The sequence below is a fragment of the Calliphora vicina genome, chromosome 2 (assembly GCF_958450345.1).
Source record: "Calliphora vicina chromosome 2, idCalVici1.1, whole genome shotgun sequence".
Taxonomy (NCBI): domain Eukaryota; kingdom Metazoa; phylum Arthropoda; class Insecta; order Diptera; family Calliphoridae; genus Calliphora; species Calliphora vicina.
In genome coordinates this window covers 16,466,002-16,493,661 of record NC_088781.1, presented here as the reverse complement: position 1 = coordinate 16,493,661, position 27,660 = coordinate 16,466,002, and the positions used below count along the sequence as shown (strand labels likewise).

At 29.1% G+C, this 27,660-nt stretch overlaps 1 protein-coding gene across 1 annotated transcript in view; it reads left to right on the top strand.

Moving 5' to 3' along the window:
- Nucleotides 1-4,157: 4,157 nt before the first annotated feature.
- The window catches only part of LOC135949922 (repetin-like), a 97,721-nt gene continuing 74,218 nt past the window's right edge, over nucleotides 4,158-27,660 (top strand). Inside the window, exons 1-2 of the mRNA XM_065499383.1 lie at nucleotides 4,158-4,169; nucleotides 5,026-5,209. Of these exons, the coding sequence (XP_065355455.1) occupies nucleotides 4,158-4,169; nucleotides 5,026-5,209 (196 nt within the window). The remainder of the gene's footprint in view (nucleotides 4,170-5,025; nucleotides 5,210-27,660) is intronic.

Sequence of the window (27,660 nt, the reverse complement as noted above, 5' to 3'; positions counted from 1 at the left end):
AGAAAATATATGAAATGGACAGATGAGTGGAAAAAAGTAATTTTCTCTGACGAAAAAAAATTTAATTTAAAACTCATGCTATTGGCACGATTTGAGATCAAACGATGTTCGGATGTCAAAACGTAGTTTCGGTGGTTGCAGTGTTATGATTTGGGCAGCGTTTTCGGCAGTTGGCAAGTCGAAAATATGTTTTGTTCCGACAAAAAAGAATAGTGCAATTTATAACGAATTGTTGGAAGATGCTCTTTTCTCATTTATGGATGAAGATTGCATATTCCAACAAGATAATGCTGCAATCCATGTTTCTAAGCAATCGAAATCTTGATCTAATGAACATAGCATTCCTCTATTGGACTGGCCGGCTTGTAGTTCGAACTTAAACCCAATGGAGAACTTGTGGGGATACATGGCCCGTAAAGTTTATGCAAATAAGGCCTAGAATGAAAGCATAATGACTGTGACAGAGCTGAAGCTAAGAATTAAACAAGTTTGGGAGGAAATTGATTACGATCTGCTTAAAAATTAGTGGAATCAATGCCAGACCATATTTTTGAAACAATCGATAACAAAGGATCATCCACATTATTAATAATGCTACAGTGGCCCATAAATTAAAGTGCGTTTATAGGAAAATACCTTTAAAAATGGCTGATAATCTCGAAAGTTAAGTAAATTTTTTTTGTAAACAATATTTTAAGTGAAGTCTTAACTAATTTGTTTAATATTTTTTAGTAACGTCTATCACAAAATCGTACTTCAACTCCTAGGGTACTTCTACACGTTCAATATATATTCCGATATTTGGATCAATAAATATCGCGAAACTGGATCGCGTTCAATATATATTGAATTAGTATCGTCTATATCCAGCATTATGTTTGGGTTCATGAAAAATAATTGAAATGAAAAAAATGAAGAAAAGTATAAAGAACGCTGTTGGTAGACAATGAACGAAACCAGTAAGAGAGCTATATTCGGCTATTCGAAATTTATATACTAGCCTTCATCTTCACAATTTTGAAAAAACAAAACTTTCAAAATTGTTTTTCAAATTTTTTTTTAAAAAAAAATTTGTTTAAATTTTTAATTTATTTTAAAAAAGTTTTTCCAAATTTTTTAAAATTTTTTTTAATTTTATTTTAAAAATATTTATGAAAAAATTTTTTTTTGGTGAAAAAAAATGTATACAAGGCTACTATATAGCCTTGTATATATCGTTGCAATGGACTTTGAAATATCTATCATTGAATATCCATATTGTCTATATTAATACTTATTAATCCAAATGTGGATCAAAAATAGGCCAAAAATCGAGGTTATCCCGGTTTTTCCTTATATCTCAGCCATTTGTGGCCCATTTTCGTCGATTTTAAATAGCAACCATGCCAAAAGAATGACCAATATATTGATATTTTAATCATGTATGTAAGTTATTTGGGAGCTATGGAAAGTTGATTTCAACATACAGACTGACATGGCTATTTCGACTTCGTTATCAATAACGATCCATAATGTATATACCTTATTGGGTCGCAAATGAAACCACTCATTGTGAAGGGTATAATAAACAACGATTCACAATATGCAACCAACATCAATGCAATCAAAAAATATTTTGATATTTTAGAAACCTTGAAAACACACAATGCAACCTACAATGAAACATGCCATGTTGCATAAACATGTTGCAAAGTATGTAGCTACCATTCGAATTTTCATTATTATGTTTGTGTTCCTGAAAAACAATTGAAACAAAGTCCTATTTCGGGAGGAAAAGAAAGGAATACATGTCTGGTACATTGCAAATATTCATATCGTTTCAAATGAATATTCAAGCCGGTTCATCATTTGCGAGTAACGGAGGGTTAATTAATTACATGGTAAATAAGTTTTGTTTAGATTTGTGTGCTGGTGGTGTATACGTAATATTTTTCAACTTTAATTAGTTCAATAGGTAATATTACTCATACGTACTGTCAGTCGTAGTTCATTGTTATGAACATTTGTAGTATAAATAAATACATAAACTGCTTTATGTTATTCGTAGCAGTTTTTGTGCTTTATTTGTAAAGAATGTGGCTATAAAAAACACATTTTGCAAAGAAAGAGAAATTGTTTTGGTTAAATTTAAAAAAAAAACTAAAAAAGATTTTTTGGTTTTCAAATGTATTTAGTTTGTAATTAAAGGATCTGATGAAATCAGTTATATGTACTAGAAAAAACTAACGATTTGTATTTCATAATTAGTTAAGAATTAAAAAGAAAACTAAGTACTTTATATTTGAAAATATGATAAGGAAGTCTTTACATTCTGTTACGTTCCGAATCAGCTGTTTCTCTTTTGAACGTGAAAAACGTGTACATATAAATTGTTAGTTTTTCTGTGCTATTCCGGAACAAAAATTGTGTACGTTATTGTAAGTGACAACGGCTTTTCAAATAAAGAAAAAGAATTTTGTGAAGTTTAACCCGCCAGTTGTGATACAAATTTTACTTTACATGGTGACCCCGGTCTAACGCTCTAACAATTAACTTTTTTTTTTAAATTTATGCAAAGATATTTAATCAATATAAGTTTTTCCTTCATTTTTAAAATTCATAAAATTTTTTAAAAATAATAACAGAGAATAAAATTATTGGATTTTTTTAACACACCCGTCTCATAACTATAAAACAAATTTTAAAGTTAATTTTTGTTAAAGTCGACCCTAACTATGAAAGATCTTTTAAAGTTAATTTTTGTTAAAGTCGACTTTATTTTAAAATAGAACTTTTGTTTTTATTTTAAAAAAGCTTTAAAACTTTTTCCAACATATACATACATTCAAATAATTGAAAATATTTTTCAATGAATGTAAATAATAAAAAGAAATTTAAATAAAATTAAAAAAACAAAATGTACATAAAAGTTTAAAACAAAAATCTTTTTTTTAAATAATAAAACAACATTTTAAATTATATTTCAAATTTGTTTTATGGTACGAAATTTAAAGTAATAGTCAACTTTATTGACTTAAAATCGACTTTAAGGCTTTTGTGGTTAGGCTGAAAATGTACATAAAAGTTCAAAACAAAAAGCTAATTTTAGAATAATAAAACAAAATTTTAAATTATATTTGAGATTTATTTTAAGGTATGAATTTTAAAATAATAGTAAACTTTATGGACTTAAAATCAACTTTAAGGCTTTTGTGGTTAGGCTGTATTAATTTAAGTTTTATCGACTCGTGATATCCGAATTTCCGTATTTAACGATTCTATGTTTTACTGCTCTTTCTGTAATTCTTGATAAAAAATATCACCTGTATTTACTTCTATAGGTATTCAAATTTAAATGTCAGTACCTGTTGCTATCTTTAATCAAAAACTTTAATTTGAGCTATTTTCTTTAACAAAACAGAAAAAACAAATCTGCCATATCTCACAAATCATTTAGAAATGCGATTATGTATTTAACACAAATTCTATAGACTATTACCAGTATAACTAATATTTTAAACTTATTGTTTTTTTTCCTTCTTTTTGCCAATAATAGTTTCTGGACGATTTGCTAAAGTTCTATTTAAGAAAGTACAACAACAAAAAAATAAATAAATACCAAGAATAACAAAAAAATAAGTAATAAATTACTTGCAATAAATCTACAGTCTATAATCTCTATAGCAATTTTCTTGCATTTGACACGCTAAAGAGAAAAAAAACAGAAAACTAAGAAACATGACTTACAAAGTAGGGGAAGGTGTCCTTAGGATTAAGTCAATGGCAAGAAAACATGATTTATTTCAAAACTTCTTTAATACTTGCTTGATTTATAGGATATTTAATATAAACCTAGCTTTACTTCCCTGATGCTGCTGCAATATACTTGTTTGAAGAAGTCTTAAAAAGACTAATACTAATAACACGCAATATTTTCAGATGAAGATGAAGAAAGTTTTCTAATATACAAAATAAATATACCAATACACACCTGGGATTATAACTTTAAACACAATATTTTCACCTAAGTATAAACATACAAACACATTGCAGGCAAATGTTTCGAAGGGATCAAACAAAAAAAAAATAAGAATTTGAAAGAAAATTTTGCCATTAAGACAGACAGACTTATTGGTATAATGAAATATACTTTTTTGAAACATTAACAAAAAACATAAATGAAGGAAAAGGTAAAAAATTTAAGACAAATTACTTAAGTCAAAACAAAAATACTAAGCAGCAGCATGAAAATATTAAGAAAATATATTGTTGGGTTAGTGTGCAAATGAGCTAAGTCCTCTTTTTTATGAAAATTTACATTTTAGTAAATTAAATAAGAGAAATAAGTAATAAAACTGCATTGAAAGATTTTTGTGTTTCCTAAAAAAATTTGTAAAAAGGGAATTAGCTTATTTCCATACTAAGCTAACGATATAGATACTACAAACTAAAAAAAGGTGGTAAACAGTTAAAGGCAAAAGTTATGAATCTACATTATTGTTCGTAGACTATTTACAGCCATGAATACTTTCAACAGCCACTGTTTATCCTTTAAACAAATTAAAAAATTAAAAGGTAAAAAAATTATGATTGATAGTTGCAACTTCTTAAGCAGAAAAACTCTGCCTACCAAATAAACTCTAAGACAACCCATGTAGAATAAAAACCTTTTTTTTATTCAAACAACCAAAAAAATGCACAACAAAAAAGTAAAAAATAAAAAAAAGGTGTACATAAATGTAAATTACAGTTTAATGGATGACTTTTCAACCGCAATTGATTAATACCTTTTTGTAAAGGATAATAAGTAATCATCGTCATCATCATCCGCATCCACAACCCACATTATCATCATTATAAATGATTAAAATACAATACAAGCCAACAATGCTACAAGTATCCATCATGACATTTTGGCTTTTTAACTCATCATTTATCATTAACAACTCAACGCCATTAATTTGAGATGACATTATCATTACCACCTCATCGCATCGCAAAACATCCTTACTCTTTACTTTTATTTTCAATTTCAATTTCTCGCAGCTCTCAGCCACACGACCACCCACCTTTACCGCCCTCAACCGTGACATCCTCATCAAAAACCAGCGACAGGAAACACCAATATCAACAGCAACAACTACAACAACATTATTGTTGTCAAGCAACATTCAAAAAAACAATAGCAACCAAATGGCAAAGGCAGGAACTGTAGCAAAAACAGCAGTCAGTAAGAAAGAACATCTCTCAAATTGTAACTGAAAATATTCTTATTTAATTACAAACCTTAACTTTCAAGTGCAACCATGCGTATTTATTCATTATTATTTTTTATTTGAATGTTGTTACAACCTGCTCTTCCTTTTTTCACTCCTCTGCATCTTTTACCCGCCTCTTCATTGTCACTTTTGTTTTAACCAAACAACAAAAATTCTTGTTAATTTTATGAACAACCTGTAGACGGATTTATTTTCATGTTATTTGATACAAATTTTATTTTTATCGCTGAGTTAAAATCAATCGAATTCTCGAGAAATTGTGTAGCAAAACGTGTGATATATATAAAATAATTTTGAATAATATTATTTTCGAATAGTAATTTATATAAAAATAGTTTTAAATTGTAGTAAATCTATCTATATATATAAAAATGAAATGGTCCATGTATATAATGTCATCACGTGAGAACGGCTGGAGCGATTTGGCTGATTTTTTTCTATTTGATTCGAAATTTTCAGGAGATGGTTTGTAAAGAAAAAAAAATAAAAAAATCCGGCTAAATCCGGCTTTTTTGATTCCAGTCAACTGTAATAAAAAAAGCCCCCTAAAGTATGTAGTACAAATTTAGATATTTTATTTGCATATAAATAAATATGTGGATTTTGATACATCTTACTCTATATATCTTCTATATATATAAAAATGTAATGGTCCATGTATGTAATGGCATCCCGTGAGAACGGCTGGAGCGATTTGGCTAATTTTTATTCGATTCTAAATTTTCAGCAGATGGTTTGTAAAGAAATTCGGCGTAAAACTCGGAATTTTTTTCAGTCCAGTCAACTGTAATAAAATATGCAGTACAAATTTATATATTTTATTTACAAATAAATAAGAACAGGCAGGTGTATGTGGGTGGGACAAACTTGAAGAACTAACATTAGTAAATGGCACCGGGCGAAGACGGGGTGGTCAACTAGTATATAATACTTATTACGGACATAGTTTATCTTTCAGTGCGTAGGTACTTTATTTGTAATTAGCGGGCAATGCAATAAATATATTTTTCTGTACTTCGTAGACACATTTTAGTTAGATATTTATGTGTTTCACACAATTCTATGAAATTTGTCATCGATTTTTAGTGCATATTTTGTTCTTTACAGCCTATTTCTGCATATTTAGCTTTTTATAGCTTATTTTACTCATAACTGCATATTTGTGTTGCATAATTTCTATTTTGAAATTGATTTTTATTCTTAATAGAATTTTATTGTTTATATTGTAATTTTTTTTCCATATTTGACCATTTTTCCATTTTGTTATATTTTAATATTATTAGAATGATAGAAGCATCGTATTTTAAGTCTCTCTTAAATTATCCAATGGTTAATTAGATTTTAATACTTTTAAAATTTGTAAATAACTGAGTTGTAAATTAATCATTCATTAAGTTGTGAATCATTCATACAAAAAAAAAAAATAATTGAATGAAATTTGAGTCAATTCAAATGAATTTGGTAAACATGAATTGCAATTCGTTTCCAATTCAAATGAATTTGTAGAATTCGTTTCTAATTCAAATGAATTTGTCAAAGTGAATTGCAATTCATTTCCAATTCATTTGAATTGATTTTGAATTAATGCAAATGAATTAGAAAAAAGAATTAGCAATTCATTTACAATTCATTTGAATTGATTTTGTAAGTAAATCTACAGTAAGCTTTACTGTCGTTTTGTTATTCAACTATTTTTTTATGTAAAAGACAGCAAGCAATACATACATTGTTATTTTTCCTGTTTTTTGATTATTTGTGGAAGATAATTTTATTTTTTTTTGAAATAAATATAACATAAATATTAGCAAAAAGTTTGTCGTTTTGTGGTCGTGGATAACAAAATTTCAAAAATTATTAATTGCTTCTTGAATATTAAATGTGTTTTGTCGTTCAGCGTATTTCAAAATTAAAATCAGTTTTTCTTGAAGAAACAAACTCTACACATCATGTTTACTTTGATCAGGCGGGGATCCAGGACAAGGCTTTTAAATTTTTGTACTGAATATTATAATTTTGGTAAGAGAAATTTTTCATTCCCCCTAGAGATCTGCTCTTGAATTTGACTTGAACTAATTTTTGATTTCATTCGTTTGAATTCCTAATTCTTTTTTCTAATTCATTTGAATTAATTCAAAACAAAAATCCAAATTTAATCCTATCTTAACCAACTTTTATTTATGAGTTCAGAATTTTAATTACGTTTTATTAATTCTTTAATAAAACTTTGAATTTCACGTAAAAACAAGTAAGATAATCTTATATACCCCTCACCAAATTATACTTCAAAATATAAATATTTTTAAGTAAACTAAATTTTTTTTTTTAATTTTTTAAAAATAAATTTTTTTAATTTTTTTTTTTAAATTTAAAAAAAAATTTAGTTTTTTAATTTTTTTTGGGTGAAAAAAAATTCGGGTTAAAAAATATTTTTTCCGATTTTGACCCATTGTATGTCCAACTTACTATGGTCTTATATACGTCGTTGCAAAGGTCTTTGAAATATCTCTCATTAGATATCCATATTGTCTATATTAATGATCCAGATATAGGCCAAAAATCGAGGTTGTTCCAGTTTCTGGAAGGTTTGTGTGACAGAATTATTGAAGATTTGGATCCCGAAGATATCTGGGGTCTTTAGAAAATTGATTTCAACAGACAGACAGATGGACAGACAGACAGACGGACATGGCTTAATCGGCTCCTCTATCTATAAGGATCCAGAATGTATGTACTTTCTAGGGTCTAAAATTATATTGTGGAAATTACAAACGGAATGACAAACTGTGAGAAGTCTCTCAGCCCATGAAAAGAATTATGGTGTTAAATCACACTACTATTTTACTATTTTACTATTTTACTATTTTACTATTTTACTATTTTACTATTTTACTATTTTACTATTTTACTATTTTACTATTTTACTATTTTACTATTTTACTATTTTACTATTTTACTATTTTACTATTTTACTATTTTACTATTTTACTATTTTACTATTTTACTATTTTACTATTTTACTATTTTACTATTTTACTATTTTACTATTTTACTATTTTACTATTTTACTATTTTACTATGTTTAAGATGCTGTTATATAAATAAATTTTTAGTGGCAAAATATTTGAATTTTAAAAATTGGGTTACAGTGGAAGTAAATAAGTAACATTCAGTCCTGCCACAGAATTCCATTCCGATCGAAAGTGGAATTAATTAACTCCTTATTTTGCTTCTTCAGAAAGTAAAACGATATTTTTTCGGAATGAAACCCTTTCAGTTTTGAAAGTGGAATTGATATTTCTTTGTCAATTTCTGAACCAAAAGCTTCCCTTTCGTGTTCCAAAAATGTGGACGCCATGTTAAATTGACAAGTTCCTTTCAGTTAAAGTCTTATCGATCCCTATAACCTATGTAACAGTCAGTAAGCAATTTACAAATTAATACTTAGTAAAACAAATTTAGTTTTGATTTATAGAACCTTCAGATAAATGTATAGTTAAAGTTTCATTCAACAGATATAAAAAACAAATCTGCAACCTAGCAAAAACATAATTACTGTTCACTACATATACATTGGCTTTATTTTTTATTATTTGTATACAGTTATGTCATAAGTACTTACCACAAAAGCTTACAAGGTGGAAGCTGTCATTACCACGTTCGCTTACTAATAGGGACCTAAATAATCTATTACAATTTGTTTTCAACAAATTATTATTATTCATTTATTTTCTAAGGGACTTAAGTGAAGAAAAAATATTTTAAATCAATTTGAATTAAGTAAATTTTAATTAACAAAACTGTATTTATTCAAAGGTTTAACACATCTTATTATGATCTATTTCTAAATTTCGTAAACTACTTCTACGTAATGTAGATGGTATGAAGTAGTCATTGAAAATTAAGTTGTTCAGTTTTGTTCAAGTTTTTGCTGAGAAGCTATTGTATGCATTAAAAATACCTCTCCCACTTCCCATCACAATGTTTGATTTCTTCTTAGAAGAAACCAAAAACGAATAAATATGATTTTCAAGCATAAAAAACTACTTCCTTATATGCATAAGTAATTGTAAATTTCCACTTTTATTGGTTTATCTTTTCTGCATGCCATTGTAATCATAATTACTAAAAAAAACCCAACTAAAGTCGATGGAAGATCTACTGGTACGAGTGTAAGGAAAACAGAATCAAATGAATAAAATTGACTACACAAGAGGAAAATGATGAAGATGTTGGGGCCCGTTGTTATGTCCTCTCTTAACTTTATGTAAAAGCAAATAAAGTTAACATTTTAACTTAATAATACAGCACTTAAGTGGCTACAAATCTACAATATTATGTGGCATATTTTTTATGTTGCTTTTTCTCATACTTAAACTGAAAAAAAACACTTGCACACATACTACATGCAAACTGCAAAGCCATACTGTTTGTCGGCAAACACTATCTCATCTGAAATTATAAAAGGAAGGAATGAACAAAACTTAAAAAAAATAAGATGAACTATACATAGGAGAAGTTCAAAGTTAAGGCGAACTGTATAGCACGCTTTTAGAAGACAAATAAGAATCACATTTTGGAAGTTGTGTCTAAAAACTTCTAAATAATTCTAAAAGTTCCAAATTCTACAACAATATTGAATTACAAAATTTTAGTATCGATTACATGTTATTTTTCACTAATACCGAACCGCAACTCTACTTCTTTTTCACTTCTTTGGAAGTTATTTTTCCACAAAGTAATTTCAATTAATGTCATCATATGTTACAATCAAATTTTGATTTAAATTACCCAAATACCACTAAAACTATGTTTGTTTAACACAAACCTTTTTAAATAATTTTTCGAATATCACTACTTATTTGCATTAATGTAGGGTGCTGAAAAAAAAACCAAATAAAATTACTCTTACAAATAACAACTAACAACAAAACGGTAATAAAGCATAAAGTTTATACTGTTTTTTAGAAGGGGCCAACATTAAAATATGTTAAAGCAAGATATTAAACGAATGTGAAAATGTGAGGCAATAATAAGTATTTGTAGATACAACAAACAAACCAAATGATACTGACAACAATAAACAACAAAAAGCAAATGTTCCTGCAACAAAAAATTATATTATTTGTAGTATTTTCTTTTTTTTAACAACTTTAAAGTTTTATTTGATAAAATAAACTCATTGTACAAAAGACAGAAATAAAGAAATAAGAAATAAAGCAAGCTTAATGTAATTTTCAGTTTGTATTTCAGTTTGTTTGCATGTGGGTGTAGAAGATATACTGTAAGAAAAGATTTTATTAATATAAAGTAATCCAGATTAAACCTATCCGATTTCCTAGCTCTAGGGCATATTAGTGCAAAATTTGTCCAGGGCTCTAGTGACTCTATTTTAGACCTCCCATTCAAAGACTGAAAATAAATGGCTAATTTTACGATCAGAATTGAGAACGAGTTCTTTAAAATATTTTTTTGTTTGGAATTTCATCTAAAATGCGTAGTATTTTTTTTGAAAAATTTCTAATGTCTTTTTGTCATTTGACCTTAAAAGTGTAATTTTTAAATTTATAGATTAGATTATGAAAATGTAAAAAAAGTAAAATAGTAAATTGGAAAATAGTAAAATAGTGTTGGGTGTATGACTTAAAAATGTGGGATTTACAATGGATGGCGTATCTTTTGAATATGATTTTTGTTTTTGAAGGGTACATCTCTGTCGTTTATTCTCACTTTGTTATTTTTATACCCTACACCACCATAGTGGGCAGGGTATAATGCGTTTGTGCAGATGTTTGTAACGCCCAAAAATATTAGTCTAACGCCCACCTTAAAGTATACCGATCGACTTATAACCACTTTCTGAGTCGATTAAACGATGTCCGTCCGTCTGGCTGACTGGTTGTCTGTCCATGTAAAACTTGTGCGCAAAGTACAGGTCGCAATTTTGAAGTTATTTCGATCAAATTTGGTGTATATAATTTTTTCGGTCTAAGGACCAAGCCTATGAAAATTGACTGAAATCGGTCCATTATTTCACCTAGCCCCCATACAAATGTCCTCCCGAAATTGAACTTTATCGGTCATAAATGTTTAATTTATGTATGTATCTAAACAAATTTCTCTCCAAATAAGATTTATACATACGAAATTCATGTCACCAAATTTTGTTAGGATCGGTCCATAATTAGTCATAGCTCCCATATAGACCCGCTTCCAAAAATCACTTTAACGTACATAAATCTTTTCAAAATGTTGGCAAACACACAAAATTCAACATAAATAACTTTCATATAGACATAAATCACACGACTTAATTTCATGGCGATCGTTCCATAATTGGTCATAGCTCCCATTTAAGACCCACTTCCGAAAATCACTCACGAATATAAATTATTGATATTTTAAAAGAAAAATGTTTTTGCTCTTTTACTTAGTGTAGGGTATTATATGGTCGGGCTTGACCGACCATACTTCCTTACTTGTTTTTTTTTTAATTTTTACCTAAAAATATTTAAAATTTGTATTTTCGATGGCCACATGTAATGCTGAATATGGCGGTTGGTATTTTGGGACTCACTGATGATACAAAAATGTACTCAGTGGCTAACTTATTCGACGTAGCTGAACTAATTCAATGAACTGCAGGGAGAATAGTGAGGTAATGAAAAATATTATAATAAAAAACTACAGACGATCACTATGTGAAAACTGAGTATGCAGGAGACAAAACAGTAGCCTTACCCCCTGTCTATACCTGATAAATTTTTATCATGATAAACGTCAAAATCGTTGTCATGATAAAAAATTATCCAGTATAGTCTCCATTTATTAATATTATTGCTTCGTTATGACTAGTGCTTTTGCACAGACAACTTTGTCTTGGCAACAAACGTCATTAATTGTTATGATAATTATTTGTCTGGTATTGTCAGGGGGTTAAACCGAAACCGATCGGTTATCAATTTGTTCGGGTTTTCGGAAACTATAGTTAAAACAGAGCTGTAATTGCCCTCCTACTCAACATTTTTCCCAGTGCACTTAGCTTTGGGTGAAAAGAGATCATGGAGAAGAAAATTATTTGTTTAATATGTGTTAGTGTGTCATTTTACTCGTACTTGTACATACATATACATTGTCATTTTAAGCTTTAGATGCTGCTAATGTTTGTGTTGTTATTATTGTTATTTTTTTCGTTGGTTATTCATTTTTTATGTATGTTTTATATTGTTTCAAAAAGATATAGAATTTTTAAACAAATAAAAGAAAGAATGAAAAAAAACGAACGCCAAAAACAAGATGGAGAAAAGTTAAATCTAACACTCTCAACCACAACTCAATTATAAAAGTTTAACAAAGATTTATTTATGTACAACGACAAAGATGAAACCAGCTAAACAATGGCCATAAGGAACTTTTTTCTTCTTATCCTGCTGCTGCTACTCAGAAACGACCTTACAACAATAATAAACAAATATTTTTGTTATTGTAGTTATGGTTGTTGCTGTTATTTTTTTCACAGTTTAACAAAAGATGTGTTAAGAGAAATCGTATGTTTTGTTTATTGTAATAAAATGAAATAAAAAATAATAATAAAACAAAGTAAAATAAAGTGTACTTGTATAAATAAACAAAGTTTTTGCTTGTTGTTTTTTTTATTATTCATTATTACATTTATAAGATTATTTAGGACATACTATACACAGAGATTCATGGTTTATGTGTTTATGTATGTATAAATATGTGTGTGAGTGAGTTCTTGCCCATGTCCTTGTAAATGTTACAAGTTTGAGGTTTAATTTTAACGTTAACACGAAAATTAAGGCACTTTAGGTGACAAAAGATCTAAAAGACAGACACATGTTTCTTGTTACTATGTACCCAAGATGTTGGCTTATGTTTGGGGCGTTGGAGGGTGATTGGTCTTGAACAATAACTAAGAAAACATTGTTTTATCTGTGTTTGATATGAAAAAGCATTAAGGATGTTATAATTTACCTATAAAACAAACTAATCTCTGTTTTATTACCTGACCAGTGTAAATATTACCCAGTAAGTTACACGTGTATGGAAAATTCATCATGTTTAATGTAATGGTTTTCTCTTGTTAACGAGGGTGAATGTCCTTTTACTTTAAAAAAATATTGTCTTTTACTTTAAAAAAAGTTTTTTTAAAAGAAGACTTAAAAATTCGGTATTTTTTAAAATTTTTAGATTTTATTTTGAAACATTTGTACAATTTGTACAATAGCTATGACTTTTTCCCATCTTTCTGGTAACATATGGATCCGAGCCAAAAGAACTGCTCAACTTTTGAGGCCAAGAACGAATAAAGCTAATATCGTGTAATCTGTTCCAAAGTAAAGCGTATCTTAGAGGGAGCATTCTGCATCGATTGAAACAATTATAAGTCGGTCAGTACACGGATGGACTATAAAGCAGGTGAAGCTAAACTTTCCAACCACTTCATTCTAAATACTTTTTAACAGTAGCTCTTAATAGACCCTTTTGCTTCCTCCAATACAGATAATTACCTTAGCGCCATTGATATTTGGCTTTGATGTCGATTCGGCTGGCTGGCCGTGCTTCACTTCGTATGGTACTCAATTTCCCTACTTTTGGATGAATCTTGCTGCTCGAAAACGTTTTGAAATTGCTGATTGAGTAGATTCCAATGATTTTGCAAGCTCTTGTTGAGTTTTACAACAATCTTCATGAAGTTATGCCTCCAATTCTTGATCTTCAAACTTGTTTGGCTGGCATGGGCGGTCTTTTGAAAGCAATCGGTGTGCATTAGGGTATTCATTCGACTAATGATCGTTCGAGTAATCGAATAATTTCTTACGAATAATTATTCGAACAATTTAAAAATGGCCATTTTCGAATAACGAATAATTCGAACAATTTTATGTAGAATAATCGAATAAAACGAATAAATGCTCATATATATTTAAATTTATTAAATTGCTTAAAATTTTTCATAATTTCAAATTTAAATATGTAATAATGACTCACAAGAATTGTATTGTTTATGAAATTCGACAAATAACTAAAGACAAAGGGACTTTCGATCACTGGAGATGAGTGTTCCGATAGCTCCTTCTATAAATATATAAATATTATTGCAAGAAGTTACAATTCTAAAAAAAGTCTTTCAAAAGGTTTAATTTAGAACTTGAACCAATGAAAATAAAAGGTACGGAATAAAATATTTGTTATTTAGCTGGCGAAATATTATAAGAATAGCAACTAATAATCAAAATATGTGATTTTGAAACGGTCGTCGAAAGTGTTATTGAGGATAACATTTATAATGATTACATTGAAATAGATGAATGCCATGATCTTAAAATATATGTAATTAAGTGATGTTATTAACCGCGTACGTAAGTGTTGCAAAATATTTAATAAATCGAATGATAAACACTAGTTTTGCAAACTAACGTTTTGTTGCATGAAAAGCATGGAGTTCGTCTTATATATGATTTTGAACATCGTTGAACATCTTTGTCTAACAGGGTAATCAACTTTTTGCGTATTTGTAAATACGTCAATCATGCACTGCCTGACTTCAAATTAGCCACCTTCACTGACAATGATATCAAACTTTGGACAGATTCCCTTTATTGTGTAATTCCCCAAGACCACTTTATTAAGCAAAGATTCGGAAACGTTGATAGAGCTTGATGTAGAATACAATTTGTTATAAATAATTTAGAAAAAGTGAATTAGTTACTCAATTTAAAAAACGAATTAATGAACGACATAAAAAACTTCCTAGTGCGTTTATATTGTATTTGAATTCAGGATCATGTCCAAATAGCTCCAAAACGGAAACTAATGGGTTTGCTTGTCAATTGTTTTGTAGATTGTTCGGGAGTTAATCTGATCAGAATATTTCTATTGAAAATTTAATGATGGACTTTTTTTCGAATGTTTTTTAACATTATCAATACTTGAATTGTTAACTTTAACGTTATTTTTTGTTATTCTTTAACAATAAAATATTAAAAAACCGTCACCAAAACTTCATTCTTTACTTTTGAAAAAAAATTTAATTATTCGAATAATTCGATTAATTTTAAACGTGTGATCGAATTATTCGAACAAGTTAAAATCTCTTATTCGAATTATTCATTTTATTCGAACAAGAGAAAAATCGAATAATTCGAATACCCTAGTGTGCATAAAATTTTTATTGTAGCAAATGTGTTACAATAATTTAGAAGTTATTTATAAATGGTCGTTCATTAAAAGTTTCCTATATTTTAATTTAAATAAAACCAATTGTTTTATTCGCTTGAAAAGCCATTATGTTTGGAATATAACATCGTTCAAATTTACGTCGTGGTTCGCTGGGTGGCTCCCATCCGAAATGTAAATTTTTCGACGACTAGTGCATAAATCAGTCTGAATTTGACCGATGGCGTGGGTTATGCTGGTTTTAAGGGCCACTGTAGTTTGTGGCTTATTCGCATAGACATGCGACTTAAGAAAACCTCAAAAGAAAAATTCGAACAGGGTCAAATCGCACAATCTTATTGGCTAGTTCACACCACCTCCACGTGAGTTGGCCATGCGTCCAAATCGCTCAAGCAGAACTTCCAATTGTTGAAAACACATATCATTTGTCTCATTCAATTCAGCTCAAAAGAAGTTGGTAATCTTCGATCTATAGCGCTCGCCGTTGATGGTGGTGGCAAAGCCAACATTGTTCTCTACGAAATCATGGTTACTCTTGGATCTCATATGGATTGGTATCGTCCAAAATTTTAAAATTTTGTTTGTTGAGCTACCCATTCATCCAGAAATTTTGATAAAATAATTTTATCATTTGCACGTGTTACTGGATGCTATATTCGTCCATGGTGATATTGCAAATTTAGCAGTCAATTCGACACAAGTAGCTTCAACATTATGTCCGCTATCAACAGTTAATGTTCGGAATTTCCTGTTGGAAGATCCTAATTACAAAGATATGCCTAAAAATATATTTTAAGTATTTTTTGAATATTTTTAGAAATATAAGGAAATTTTTACTAAATGTTTGTTATCTCGAAATACCCTCATGGTTTCACTCCGAATAACAACGCATATAATATATTATAATTGAGGAAGATCTTTAGAAAATGGAAGATATCTTTTATGAGATATCCTTTGTTTAAAGACAATTTTGTGGTTTAATATTCTGTTTTCGAAAGAAAGGAATTTTTAGAAAACATTGTTATGAAATTGTACTTGAATTCAAATATAACGATTTAAAGTTGCATAATGCTTTCAAACAGCAGTGCCTCTCAAACTGTAACATATCTGTGGGCATTATTAACATTGAATAAAAGCTTTGAGTTGATCATTGATCGTAGGTATGACAACTTGTATATTCGAACTCTAATATACGAGCTTTGACAGTTAAAGAACATTGTAGAAAGTTTACCAGAGATGGCGTGTGTGTTCGAAAGAATATACGAGCTTTGACAGTTAAAGAACAATCTAGAGTGCAGATGGCAGTGTTATAAATAGATAAGCAGTTGAAAAGTTATTTGCAATTGAAATGGAACGATTTTGCAACATTCTTATATAAAATTTTAACTCGATTTTTTTTTGTATAAATAAAGTTATGAGATGGGTGAAAGAGGGAGTAGTATTTGTGGACGTTTGACTTGAATTGATAAATATTATATTTAGCCGGAAAAATGTTGGATTCCACATACGTATGGTTCGACCAAAAAATAATTTTAATAAGTCGTGCGGTCGATACATAAATTTATAGCAAATGGATGCGATCTGCGTGATAGTAGAGTGTTTTAGGTATAAGACTACACAGAGAAAATAGATTCGTAGTAGCAACCAAATTTGTTGCCAATCGAAAGTCAGTTAATAAAGAAGAATTTCGCTTGAAGCTACCTAACTTTAAAATTCGTAAAATTCGGTGACTTAGGTAGAATCATTCGATTGGCAAAAAATTAGGTTGCTATCACGAATCTGTTTTCTCTGTATACTTATGTCTGCAGAACAACAGCAGTGGCAATATTTGTAAAATAAGGATAAGTATTCCACATTCCAACTATGTTCTAAAGTATCAATGAACTGGCTAACGGTTTCATTCTCTGTTAGATCCAATGCCCTTCTTTGAATCGGTCCAGCAGCTGTAGACTTGACCTTGCAGCTCCTTCCTATATGTAGGAATATATAATATTTTTGGACGAATAAAGCTGGTGTATATGTAGGTCGGAAGGGGTTTCCTTCGAAACATCAAATATATGTATGACGATTTCAAGGGATGTCACACTGTATTCTCGTACCTAGAATCAAAAGGTTATCTGAAACTCCAACAGTTTCTTTAGCCATATGAAAACATGATAGACAATATTGAGTTTTGAGTGCTTTGAAATTAATTCGGTTGAATTCACCCCATCTGGAGATTATTGTAGGGTCATGATATATCGAGACATACATATTCATTCTTAAGAGCTTAATCTCAGAAAGAGTTGATCTATGATCAAATGAATATGAGTGACAGATAGTACTATCATCCGCGAAAGAGTAAATTGGATTTTAAGGATGGTTAGTAAATCATTCATGAAAACTAAAAAAGGGAAGGAGAAAGAACAGAACCCTGGGGCACTTCAGAGTTCCATAAGAAATTCTTGGAACAAACAAATTTGGAACGGTTAGGGTGCGATGCCTTGTGTAAAATTTGTGTTCCCTATTATAATATTTTGATAAACACTAGGGAATATGGGAATAAACTAGAATTTGACTGCTCAATTAAATGCATAAAAAAGTTTATCAAATCCTGGAATTGGTTTAAATATATTGATCTTTTAAATTTTTTTACTTTATTGCCTTTAAATACCGAAATATTTACTTCTACATCCTTTTCTACCGCTATTAATTAAACAAATACGAAACCCCCCTGATCCATCAACACTCGTAAAATGATATTTGTTTAAATTAAATGTTGATACATATCTACTCCAGCCTTTGTATATAATGTATACTTACTTATATTGTATTACAACGAAACAAATTTTCTTAAATTATATTTATCTAAGAACATCCTCCAAGTCAAGCCCCTAACAACAAAAAAAAACTTTACAAATAAAGGCATGAGAAATAAGCAAAACAGAACTCAAACAAACAACAGTCACCACTTTTTTTCTCATCTTTTCATCACTCATTCAATTTTGGATTTTTCTCATGCCATTGTCACAGCTTGTTTGAGTTGTTTTGCGATTAAATTGTAATTAAATTATTTACGTTATATCGCGTTTTCTAACACACACACACAATCAAACAAACAAACAAATATTTATATAAATAAAATAAACTCTATAAAAGTTACAAATATTCAAAGCAGCAGGCTGTTTGACAGTTAGGCGGCAGTGACGACACCAATTTAACATCCTCAACAACAAAATTTGAAAATTTTTTGTCTAAAATTTATCAACAAAAAGTTAAGCAAATGTTGTTGTTAGTACAAGAGAAGAGAGAAGAGTTATGAAGAGAGAGATGGAGTGTTTAACTTTGTAAACATTTTTGTACGAGTGTATTTCGTTTCTTTAACATCCTTTTATTTTTGATGCTGCTGCTGTTTTTCCTCCTTTTCATTTGCTACTTCCTCCTTCAAATATTATTCGACAATTTTTGCATATTTGTTATTGCTGTTTTAGTTCATGTTGCCGTTGTTGTTGATATTTGTTTGCTGTATGCTTGTTTGACTATGAAATTGCAAGGGGGAAAGGCTGGTAAAAAAAGAAGAACAAATAATCGAAATAAAACAAGTTAAGATGTTATAAGTCGGTGGGGATGGCCTTGAAATTGAGCTACATATGTATATTGAATGATGTCAGTGATCTCATTGGTTCTAACACCCTATTTGCATCTAAAGAGTAATTTACTTAAATGAAAAACATTCCTAATGTAATTAAACCTTGGGTTGCTATAAAATCAAAAAAAAAAATACAATTGATAATTACACTGTCCAACAGCACTTTTGAAACAGAATAGCGACCCTATAATTCTGAAAGGGAATGATGAGTAGATCATTTTTGTAGAATAAACTAATTTTTTTTACAGTGGGTCAAATTTTTCATTTTTTGGTCGAAGGGAGCATGATACTAAATAAAAAAACTGTTGTAAGTTAATGTCTAAGAGAATTCTTATTGTCAGAGTTATAAGGTGGAATTTTATGGGGATCATTTTCGTGGAAGATCTTAACCCTCTAGCACCTTTCTTTAGGGGCCAATTTGACCTCCTTTGCGAGAAAATCAAAAAAAGTCCTTTCAAAGAGGACATTTCAGGATTCAAATGGATTCACGCTATCTTGGGTCTCACATTTTATAAAAAATCTCCAAAAATCCATTTATTATCCGAATGAACTGAAATTTTAAATATAAAAAGTTCCGAAGAAGATATACAAAAAACATGCGTATATATGTAAGATATCTCTTGATTCAAGAGATATTTAGGATTATTTATTTATTTTTTAATTCTACTCCATCTTTTTTTGTTTTTTTAAAAAATATTTTTTTAAAATTTTATAAAATCAAAACAACTTGTTAACAGTTATCTCGTACCTATAAAATGTTACATGTATTAAAAGTTGGAAAATGTAAAACGGCAGTATTTTTTTAAATTTTCCCAAAAAAGTACCAATATTTGTTCTTTTGTAGAAAAAAATTTTCTTCGGGACAGACCAGCCAGTTTATTCTACAAAAATGATCTACTCAACATGCGCTTTCAGAATTATAGGGTCGCTATTCTGTTCAAATCAAAAAGACTCAATTTGTTGGACAGTGTTTTTATGGGGGAATTTGCGCAGAATACTTTGTAAGAAAGTACCAATGTGGAAGCTGAACCACAGAAACGAGTTACTATGAAATTTTGAAGGGAAGAGAGTCCACTCGGTATTAGTCACTAGAAATAAATTAAAAAGTTTTGTTCTACATATAAATTTGAAAAAAATAAAATGTTTTCTTTAAGATTACAGCTATAGAAAATCCGTTACAAAGTACTTATCAAACAATTTGTGTATAAAATAGTCAAGTGACAAGAGACATGAGTGAAACAAATCTGTAAAAATATTAAACATGAATTTAATTTGCTTTTCCCCTGATCTAAAATGATTTTATTTGTTTCTTATTTTTTGTATCCAACTTGGCAAATACTGCACAAGTGGCATATGAGAATATTTATACAAATACAAACATATTTACTTATAAAGTACTTTCAGTTCTTTTGGGGTGTTGCAAGTAAAACGAAAAGTCGTTTTTATTTTGCCAACTTGTTATTAAAATTACTTTTTTTTTTAAATTGTGTTTTGTATCGTGTCGTTATGAAATGACATAAAGAAATAGAGTGACACTTGAAAACAACTTAATTTGTATTTAAAAGATTTGCTCATAAGTGGATTTGTGTATTTATTTTGTTGAGATTCGTAGGAATGAAGAAATTATTAAAAGCAATAGGAGAGAGAATGCTATTTGCGGGAAACAAATAAATATTTATGGTAAAGATTTTTGAGGAAAGTTTTAAGGATATTGAGGAATACTATTACAATGAAAAGTAAGTAATATATAAAATAAATCGTCCTTAAATTTCCAATTTGAAACCTAATTTTACTATATGATCTTGATTTCGATCAAAAAACTTAAATTTAATGGTTTAGAAGACACAAAACCCCAATTTTAAATCGTTTTCTCCACTTAAACTTTATAATTTCCAAAGAGTACCAATTTATAATTTCCAAAGAGTACCAAGCTTCCGTCAGCTCCTATTTTGATTACATGAAGATATATTTTAAATGTTATATCACTCTTCATTAGTTTAGATAAGAATACAGTTTTATAATTTTTCTCTGCAAAATATTTATCACCTTCCCATTGTAATTATTTAGCGAGAGGAATTAATACAGTCCCAATTTCATGTCTTAAATTCTTAAAATAGTTTTATTTTCCTTTCTTAATATGAAACACCAAAGAAATCACCCTTCATTTATTTCAAATTCTAAATTAGAAATAAATTCGAATTAAAAATAAAATAAGACTGTAATTAGAAACATAAATAAAACTATTTGACCTTAAATGTGAAAATCAAATAGAGACACACTTGTATTGCTTTTGGACAAAAAAAAAACAACTTCCAGTTTAAAAGTACGCACAGGATGGTAATTTATTGTACTTGCGTTGCGTTTCCTTGAACAAAGACAATGAGGATGAAGTTAACCAGTGAACAATTTGAAAACTTAATTATATTAAAATAACAACGATTCATTAAAAGTTTGAATATTAATAGAATAAGGATTCATTAACAGTTTGAATATTGAAAGAAGAACGATTCAGGAACTGTTTGAATATTGAAATAACAACGGTTCAGTAACAGTTTGAATATGGAAAAAATAACTATTCAGGATCACTTTGAATATTAAAAGAACAATGATTAAGGAACAGTTTGAATACTAAAAGAACCACGATTGAGGAACAGTTTGAATATTAAAAGAACAACGATTTAGGAATAGTTTGAATATTGAAAGAACAACAATTTAGGAGCAGTTTAAATACTAAAAGAACAACGATTCAGGAGCAGTTTGAATAATAAAAGAACCAAGATTCAGGAGCAGTTTGAATATTAAAAGAACCACGATTGAGGAACAGTTTGAATACTAAAAGAACAACGATTCAGGAGCAGTTTGAATAATAAAAGAACCAAGATTCAGGAACAGTTTGAATATTAAAAGATACACGATTGAGGAACAGTTTGAATACTAAAAGAACAACGATTCAGGAACAGTTTGAATATTAATAGAACCACGATTGAGGAACAGTTTGAATATTAAAAGAACAACGATTCATGAGCAGTTTGAATATTAAAAGAACCACGATTGAGGAACAGTTTGAATATTAAAAGAACAACGACTCAGGAATAGTTTGAATATTAAAAGAACAACGATTCAGGAAGAGTTTGAATATTAAAAGACCAACGATTCAGGAGCAGTTTGAATATTAAAAGAACCACGATTGAGGAACAGTTTGAATATAACAAGAAGAATGATTCAGGAACTGTTCGAATATTAAAAGAACAACGATTCAGGAACAGTATGAATAATAAAAGAATCACGATTCGGGACAAGTTTGACTATGAAAATAACCATTATTAAGTACAATATTTACGATTTATGACAAGTTTGACTATTTAAAGATCTACGATTTGGGACAACTTTACTATTTAAAGCACCACGTTCCAGAACAAGTTCTACTATTAAAATAATCACGATTTAGGATAAGTTTACTTCTGAATGATCTACTATGTAGGAGATATTTAGCTATTAAAATATCCATGCTTTACGATAAGTTTGACTATTAATCGAACCACGATTTTGGGACTAAATTTATCATAAAAAGTTTCACGATTCTATGACAAAATTTACGGTTGTATGACAAGTTTGACTATTAAAAGAATCACTAATCTAGGATACAATTTAGTATTGCAAAACACGATTCTAAGATCAAATGGGTTTTAAAAGTATAAAGATGATAACATCAAAGATTTTCCACAATCTAGACAAAGAAAACCTTAAAAGTTTGCTGGGTTGAGATTCATATTATTAAAGGAAAATAAAACTAAACCAATAAATATCACAACTATATAACAACACAATGGAAGTTGCTATAAAATAATGATAATACGATAACTATGCCACCAACACCATGCCACCATCAGCAGACTACAAAAAAAAAAATCCAAAGGAACTTCAACCAAACTTAACAATGCGGAGAGCAATGCAAAATGCAATCCAATCCACAATGCATTTCTACATAATAAAAGTATGCATTCTATTTAAGAAGAACAAATTTATTAGAATTTATTGTATGCGAAAGCAAAGTAAAAGAACACTCAAGTTTAACAACACGGCTACACACTGTGAGTGCCTTCCCAGCGTATGAATATTGCAATAATAGCAACAATGCAAGAGCAACAGAAAAAAAGCGATTAACTTGAATTTGTAATTTGCAAGTAGTTTGTTCATTTACGACTGCACGAGAATATGTACATGCAAAAAGTGTGTATGTAACTAAAAATAGAGTTCCAAGAAAAGGGTTATTTTTCTCCATATAAAATGTTGCTTGTAAAGAAATAAATGTTTCATTGTCTGCTGAATACTGTACATTGAGCAAGCAGTTAGTGACTGCAGCACTAGCAAAATGTCAGTGGTATTGTAGTATTTTGCTTACTATTACTACTTTAACTACAACTTTTTCTTCCATTTACGGGTGCAACAACTAGTGCTCCACTGTTATACAATTATAAAATTGCAATTTATCATTTGTAATTTGTAGCATTTGTTCGTTAAACAAAGAGCAACCAAGTACTTTGGAAATATGTAGTGAAATAGGAACTAAATATAGATAAACAGATTTTAGTGGTAACCGAAACCAAATAATAGTTACTTGCAGTCTACAGCCCAATACAAAACAATACTTGCAAGAAGAATGAGCGACGTTATCTACGGCACTTAACTTTTCTTAATTATATTCTTTAGTCTATTTTGATTGTAGGGGAGGGTGATTAATATGAATTACAGGAACTAGTAAGGTTAGAAGGAGAAATTGACTATAAAAAAATATAATTCTTGGACAAAATTAACCACGATTCTAGGACAAAATTTTCAATAGCAATAAGGTAGTCATAGTTGATTACAAAAAGATCCACATTTCTAGGACAAAACTGACTATAAAAAGAACCACGATTCTGGGATAAAATTTACTATAAAATGAACAACGATTCTGGGATGAAATTTACTATAAAAAGGACAACGATTCTAGGATAAAATTTACTATAAAAAGAACCACGATTCTGGAATAAAATTTACTATAAAAAGAACCACCATTCTGGGATACAATTTATTATAAAAAGAATCACGATTCTGGGATAAAATTTACTATAAAGTGGACCACGATTCTGGGATAAAATTAACCACGATTCTGGAATAAAATTTGCTATAAAAAGAACCACGATTCTTTGATAAAATTAACCACGATTTTGGATAAAATTAACCACGATTCTGGAATAAAATTTGCTATAAAAAGAACCACGATTCTTTGATAAAATTAACCACGATTTTGGATAAAATTAACCACGATTCTGGAATAAAATTTGCTATAAAAAGAATCACGATTCTTTGATAAAATTAACCACGATTTTGGATAAAATTAACCACGATTCTGGGATAAATTTTTCTATAAAAAGAACCACGATTCTGGATAAAATTAACCACGATTCTGGGATAAATTTTTCTATAAAAAGAACCACGATTCTGGATAAAATTAGCCACGATTCTGGGATAAATTTTTCTATAAAAAGAACCACGATTCTGGGATAAAATTTACTATAAAAGAACCACAATTCTGGGATAAATTTTTCTATAAAAAGAATCACGATTCTGGATAAAATTAACCACAATTCTGGAATAAAATTTACTATAAAAAGAACCACGATTCTGGGATAAAATTTACTATAAAAAGAACCACGATTCTGGAATAAAATTTACTATAAAAAGAACCACGATTCTGGGATAAAATTTACTATAAAAAGAACCACGATTCTGGAATAAAATTTACTATAAAAAGAACCACGATTCTGGGATAAAATTTACTATAAAAAGAACCACGATTCTGGAATAAAATTTACTATAAAAAGAACCACGATTCTGGGATAAAATTTACTATAAAAAGAACCACGATTCTGGAATAAAATTTACTATAAAAAGAACCACGATTCTGGGATAAAATTTACTATAAAAAGAACCACGATTCTGGAATAAAATTTACTATAAAAAGAACCACGATTCTGGGATAAAATTTACTATAAAAAGAACCACGATTCTGGAATAAAATTTACTATAAAAAGAACCACGATTATGGGATAAAACTTACTACGAATCTGGGATAAAATTTATTATAAAAAGAATCATGATTCTGGGATAAAATTTACTACGAATATGCGATAAAATTTACTATAAAAAAAATCACGATTCTGGGATAAAATTTACTATGAGTCTGCTATAAAATTTACTATAAAAGGAACCACGATTCTGGGATAAAATTTACTACGAATCTGGGATACAATTTACTATAAAAAGAATCAGGATTCTGGGATAAAATATACTATAAAATGAACCACGATTCTGGGATAAAATTTACTACGATACTTTTTCTATAAAAAGAACCACGATTCGGGGATAAAATTCACTACGAATTTGGGATAAAATTTGCTATAAAAATAACCACGATTCTGGGATAAAATTTACTATAAAAAGATTCTAGGACAAAATTTACTATAAAAAGAACCACGATTTAGAACAAAATTGACTATAAAATTAATCTCGATTCTAGGACAGGATTGACTATAATTGACTATAAAAAGAATCACGATTCTATGACAATTCTATTACAAAATTGACTATAAAAAGAACTTCGATTGTAGGAGAAAATTTACTATCAAAATAACCACGATTCTAGGACAAAATTTACTATAAAATGAACCACGATTCTAGGACAATTCTATTACAAATTGACTATAAAAAGAACATCGATTGTAGGACAAAATTGATTATAAAAAGAACATCGATTCTATGACAATTCTCGCACAAAATTTACTATAAATAGGACAAAATTGATTATAAAAAAATTTGCGATTCTATGACAAAATTGACTATAAAAAATTTAAATTTTTTAGAATAATTTACTTCTAAAATAACCACTACTTAACTTTTTAACAATTTCAAATTTAAATATAACAATAATAAGTACATTATATTGTAAATAACAATTACAAACACATATGTAAGCAATTTTAAAATAATTTCAATTTATTTTGCAGATGTTAACAGTATTGAATTCCAAATAAATGCCCGGACTAAAACTAAAATTCTAATTTATACCAAGAACTAAAACAATAAAAGTTAAATTGTTTAAGCTTAAACTATCAGCATCAGTATGATAATGATGACAATAGTGTGGTGGTGATGACTACAACGATGATGATGGTGATGATGATGATGATGTATGGTAAAACCACCACAATTTGCGGTTTTTGGGTAAATATCTCTATGTAAATGTGTTTATATATGTCTTAAAATATATACATATATGTATGCATATAAATACAAGTAGAGATAAATATATTGGTTCTAGATGAATGTACGAAGAATACCAGAATGTATGTATGTATGTTTGCATTTGAGTATGTTTAAGCATATAAAGTCCTAACATTAATTTTGTATCTTGAAAGTGTTTGGGCAAATGTTCATTCAAGTAGATACAACAAAATGTTATTTTACTCCTTCTAGATTTTATAGCCATTAGCACAAGTTGTTGTGAGACGAAAAGTTAAGACTACATTACATTAGTATTTAGTAGAGCGAGTAGTCGCAGTATCCCAAGTAGTTGTAGTTTCTGCTCTAGTCTACTATACCACATTATGGCATATACCACACCCCGTATCATGTTACCCACAGAGTGTCCATAATAATTGTTTGTGTGAATGTGTGTTATTCAAAGCTAAAATTCAATTAGTATCTCTGAAACACAATTAATTGTTTTGAGTTCATATTACTCTACCAGCATCATCTTCCCTACGGCCCTCCCTAAAAATTATGCTATGCTATGATGTGAGATGTGTAGTCGTAGTATTGTAGATTAAGTGCGTGTAACTGTGTTAAGTTGTTACAAGGAGCGATGATGATTTTAATAAGTAAATTGTTTGCTTTTTTCGGTTTGGTTATGTCAATTTGTGATATTACTAGGTGATATAACTTTATTTCAGCATGAGTTTATATATCGTACAATAGTAATAAGGGATGCTTAAATGAACCATGATTGTAAAGAAAATTTAGAATAAAAATAATACTAAGATTGCAGAGAAGATTGTAGATAATAAATGTAAACGAATCTTCAGTATAAAAGTTTACACGATCGTAGCGAAAAGTTGTATGAGAGGAACCACGATCGTAGCGACAATTTTATATAAAAGGAACCACGATCATGAACGAACATTTTGTATAAAAGGGACCACGATCGTAGCGAACATTTTTTTTCAAAAGGAAAAAATTTTATATAAAAGGAACCACGATTTTGGCGAAATTTTTTTTTATAAATCGAACTACGTCAAAGACGGAAATTTTGTATGAAAAGAACCACGATTGTAGCAAAAACTTTATATAAAAGTAACCACGAAATTTTTTATGAAAGGAACCACGATCGTATCGAAATTTTTATTATAAATCGAACGGCGTCGAAAACGGAAATTTTGTATGAAAGGAACTATGATCGTAGCGAAATTTTTTTTATAAATCGAACCACGTCGAAGTCGGAAATTTTGTATGAAAGGAACCACGATCGTTGCGATA